Genomic DNA, 4,360 nt, shown 5'->3' with positions numbered 1-4,360 from the left:
GTCGGATACGTCATGTGGACTCCCTCTCTAAAAGCCCACTTTTGAGAACTGTTGTTCTGATCTCCTTGCTGTGATAGGAGATATAACAATTACAACAGGCAATGGCCTTTAATCATTAAAGTGGCAGCAAGCAGGGAATTACACTGGTGCTCAATTCAGGTAAATAGAAACCTTAAAACCCTTTGATGTATTTAAAGCTATCAATGTGCGGGTTTGGCTTAGAGATTCACACTAGATACATGTTTCCAATCACTTAAGATTTGCTTGGCTCAAGTGTGTTTTACTATATGCTTATTGAACACCACATCTAGTTCAAGGTATTTTTAAAGCCCATCATCAATAATACATGACCTGATCCTTGGGCCTGTTAGGATATAAGCAAGGCCCCCTAGAATAGTCAGTATTTTCTAACAAGGCTAAAACAATAGTGTTGAGAATATCATGGTTTTCACCCAAAGCAGAGGTCTGCACAGCTTTTCCTTTGCAGCTGTGGCTACTAGGAGTTCATTTAAACTGCCTCAAGCCCTTTGCTAAACATCAGGATTGACAAAAGGAAAATAATTCCTTTTAAGGAAACATTTGATTTAACTCAATTGCTTCTTTTCTACTTGGCCGGTCCATTCCCCTGGACGAGAAATGGAGCAACAGCCTGGTGCACGTGGGACTCTGAGCTGCTTCCTTTTTTTTTTTTTTTTAACTCCTGCACCAGTTGTTGGCCAAAAATAAACACCATTCCACAACCATATATGTTCAACAGCCCAGTGGTGATTCTGAGGCTGGTCAGGCCCCTCCAGTATTGCTGTTAGTCCACTCTGCAAGAATATACGATCCTCTTTCCTAAGAGCACGGCTCTGCACGGGCTATGCATATAACCCAGCTTAATCGGGAATGCCTTTTGCACCTATTTTCTTTCCTGGACAAAAACAGTAGAAAGAGTTTAGCCAAGACATGTCACAAATTGCTAGAAGTGTTTCAGGATCCTTTTCTGTGGCCTGTACTGAATTTCCATTCTCCTGTGGAACTAAAGAAGGATAATTTTCTCTTGGGACCAGCTTTACGGTACCTGTCCATCTGCTGGCATTCAAGCAGAGTCAAGGTGTGTAACATTGAGGACTGGATGAAAAACACATTCCAGAAAGACATCTGTCGTAAGCATGAAAATGCTGTCAATGATTTTTTAATACAAGTTTGCAACAGGTATGTTCTTGGGGTGTGAAATTTTACATCTAATGTAAAGTTTAAGGTCATTAAATTGAAAGCACTGAAGCTTTTAACTGTTTACACATCCTTTCTGGAACAGAACACTAAATACCAAAACATTTTGGCTTTGGAACACCATTATTTAGTTTTAGCATCACATAAGAAATTGGTTTTAGTGAAAACGTAGTGCATCTTTCTGTTGAATTTTACTGGGCTTCCCTCAGCCCTCATTTGCTTGACAAATGCATGTGACATTCCCAGGATATTAGTGACAATACATGCTAAAAACATGTGACTAAGTAACTATTTAATAACACCTTCTGCGCAGGACAAAAATATCCTCAGAAATGGAGCAAGAGATTGAATCTCTAAGAGAGGGAGATTCTTTTTTATGAATAAAACTGGCATCTCCCTAAACATGTTGGTAAGCTCAAATTCCACTTTTCCTCACAAGTAACAGGCAGATACATGTGAAGGTAGAATGGATCTAAGGTTTACATCATTTTATTCTGTGTTAGAGCAGCCTAACTTTATTTCTCTGTAAAATGATGATGCCCATGTTAGCTATGCTGAGGTTGAGTGATTATAAATATATTTCTGAGCTTTATATAAACTACTTTGGAGGTCATACAGACAAGGAGACAGTATAGTGAGGAAAAGCAGACCTCAGTGCAAACCAACTGCATCAGCAGCTTTGAGCTGTGCTAGCTAAAGTAAATTACAAAGACAAAAGCAAACACCAATCCAAACAGCAAACGATGCGGCGGCACAGCCATTTCTTGTACAATTTAGCAACAACAGAAAATTGCTGCTGCTAGATTAGATCTGGAATTAAAAACTAAGATTTCCACCACCTGCGCCTTAAACCGTGTGCTTATGCTGCAGAGCCTGCAGTTCTAAGTGACCGATGGGACAAGAGAGAACGTGAGAGCTAGAAATACTTTAATATTTGCGGCCTTTTAGCTTGCACTAGCTCTGAATTTGTATTGTATATAAACACCTGTTGGCCAGGTGCAAAAGATGGTCAGAGCAACAGGGAATCAAATGGATGATGGTAGAGTCTCAGACTGATTACTTTTTTTGTTTTTTTCTTCGCAGAGGCAGGCAGAGTTGGAAATGGTGGCTCTCTCCAAGCCATGTATATCTAAGGCTGTACCTGTATCACAAAAGTGACTGTGATAGAGCTAGTTTTAAAGAAAAGTTTCCAGTTAATTTGGTTTTAATTAGCAAAATGATTGTTGAGGCTGGGAGCGGGAAATGGTGCGGGTGTGTATTCTTCAATTCCAGAGATTCCAACAGCATCCACTCTGGCTGCAGAATTGCATATCAATCCCATCAGAAGTTGCATTAAGCACTTCTGTAGTCCGATTCCATCCAAACAATCCGATAGGAGCTCCATCTCAAAACTGATTTAGTTGAATAAATTAGATAGTAAAACCAGTGCTTTTAAAACTGCTTCCCCGAGGAAGCTGTCAAAAATCACTTCGGATGGAAGGGTTGTATGTCTGCAAAGAGGCCAGATCTCCCACCGACTTCTGATCCTGAAGCTGCCAGTCCTGCCAGTTTTTACATACATTTAGCACAGGTCACTCTCGAGCTAATAGAAGGGAAACAGGAAAAATGACACTGATCCTTTTTGTTAGCATTTGGCACAAGTGTCCTCATAAGATTCTGCATTTGCCTCTGGGCAGGGTTTAAATGAAACTTATTAGGAGAGTGGATTCCATACATCTAGTTATTAGACCTTGACTGTTATCTGTTATGCAGTAGTTTAAAAGCAAAATTACTCTGTGCTCCTTTCCTCCCTTTGCGGAGTGTGTGTTAATATTTGCAGGTGGTTCAATATTGTGGCTACTGGGGAGGATAAAGGATGTGTACATATTAAGTAAAACCAAGCAGTTTTGATCAAATCCAATGAATTACTCAGTTAAGTTGGCCCCAACTTAATATCAGTCCATATTTATCCCTGCTCCTTAATTCTGGGGGATGACCATTTCTCTCTCTGAGTTGCAGTCACAATACTTATCTTCCAGGAAGGGCCAAGCCAGCTCCTTCACTCTTGCTATTATCAGCCAACCAAAGTCATTTCAGAGCAGGTATCCATTAAAATCTCTGCCCAGGACCTGATGCTGGAATTCCCTAATGTGCGAGGGCACTAGGAGCAGGGTTCAGAGGTTGTTGTTGACTTCTCTCTGCCTCAGCCCATTTATTCAGGTCAAGTGACTTCTGTGAGGTCGCCCAGCAAGTCAGTGGTAGATTCAGGATTTATAACCCAAATGTCTTGATTCCCAGACCATTGCTGGAAGAGCTTGCTTTGCATTGCTTTTCAGAACTTGATTTTGGGAATCTCTAAGTGGAAATTGCTTTTGCAGATTCTACACATTATTCTTCTGTCTCACATACAATAACCATGTTTTCAGGTGCCCAAACTTGCTGTCCCTGACCCTTTCTGGATGTGGCCATGTCACAGATGATTACCTGTTGTTGCTTCTCAAGAGCTGCCCAAACCTCAAGATACTCAAACTGGAAAACTGTGTGCGGATCACTGACCGGACTCTGGAAGCTGTGACCCTCTATGGGGGCTCTTTACAAACCCTCCATGTGGATTTCTGCCGGAACATAACTCAGGCTGGTCTGGAGACAGTCCAGGAAAAATGTCCTTCAGTAATGCTGAAAGCAGAGAGAAGTGCAGACATGATTCCAGACAACGAACCAGGGGAAAAATTGATGCTTGAAAGAGCAGTGAGAAAACTGGTACTGCACTAAGAGGGACCGATTCCAGAAATTCAATATATGTGAAGAGAGACTGACATTTTGAGGTTCCATCCAGTTTGCAATTAAGCCTATCTATATGCATATTGGCTTTGTTTATAAAAGAATATTTTATAAATTTCACAAATACTCCCGTTTCACCTGGGTAAGGAGTTTACCTTGATGGTCCTTCATGCTGGCACAAAGGAGATGGTAAATCCTGACTAGCTGATAATGACCCTGCTGAGAGTCTTCCTCATTGTGGGGAAGTCTGTGGTATATTTTGCTTGGCTAACATGTATGCTGATGTATCCAAATCTCAGGGCCCAAGGGGATAGATAAACTTTTTATTTCTAAGGAAATATCATGCATGTGCCAGTTCTCTCAGAGAAGGATCATGAATTCTAAG

The 4,360-nt window shown here is 41.0% G+C and overlaps 1 protein-coding gene across 1 annotated transcript; it reads left to right on the top strand.

The window, feature by feature from the left end:
- Window positions 1-754: 754 nt before the first annotated feature.
- On the top strand, window positions 755-4,145 carry FBXL22 (F-box and leucine rich repeat protein 22). Its single transcript, XM_024200583.2, has 2 exons — window positions 755-1,197; window positions 3,621-4,145. Exons 1-2 carry the CDS (start codon window positions 863-865, stop codon window positions 3,964-3,966), a joined length of 681 nt encoding a protein of 226 aa, XP_024056351.1. The 5' UTR covers window positions 755-862; the 3' UTR covers window positions 3,967-4,145.
- The last annotated feature ends 215 nt before the right edge of the window (window positions 4,146-4,360 follow it).

This window comes from Terrapene carolina, unplaced genomic scaffold, assembly GCF_002925995.2.
Source record: "Terrapene carolina triunguis isolate 2854851 unplaced genomic scaffold, T_m_triunguis-2.0 Scaffold67, whole genome shotgun sequence".
NCBI classification, from domain to species: domain Eukaryota; kingdom Metazoa; phylum Chordata; order Testudines; family Emydidae; genus Terrapene; species Terrapene triunguis.
The sequence above is the reverse complement of the archived record's forward strand: the minus strand, read 5'-3'. Positions and strand labels throughout refer to the sequence as shown.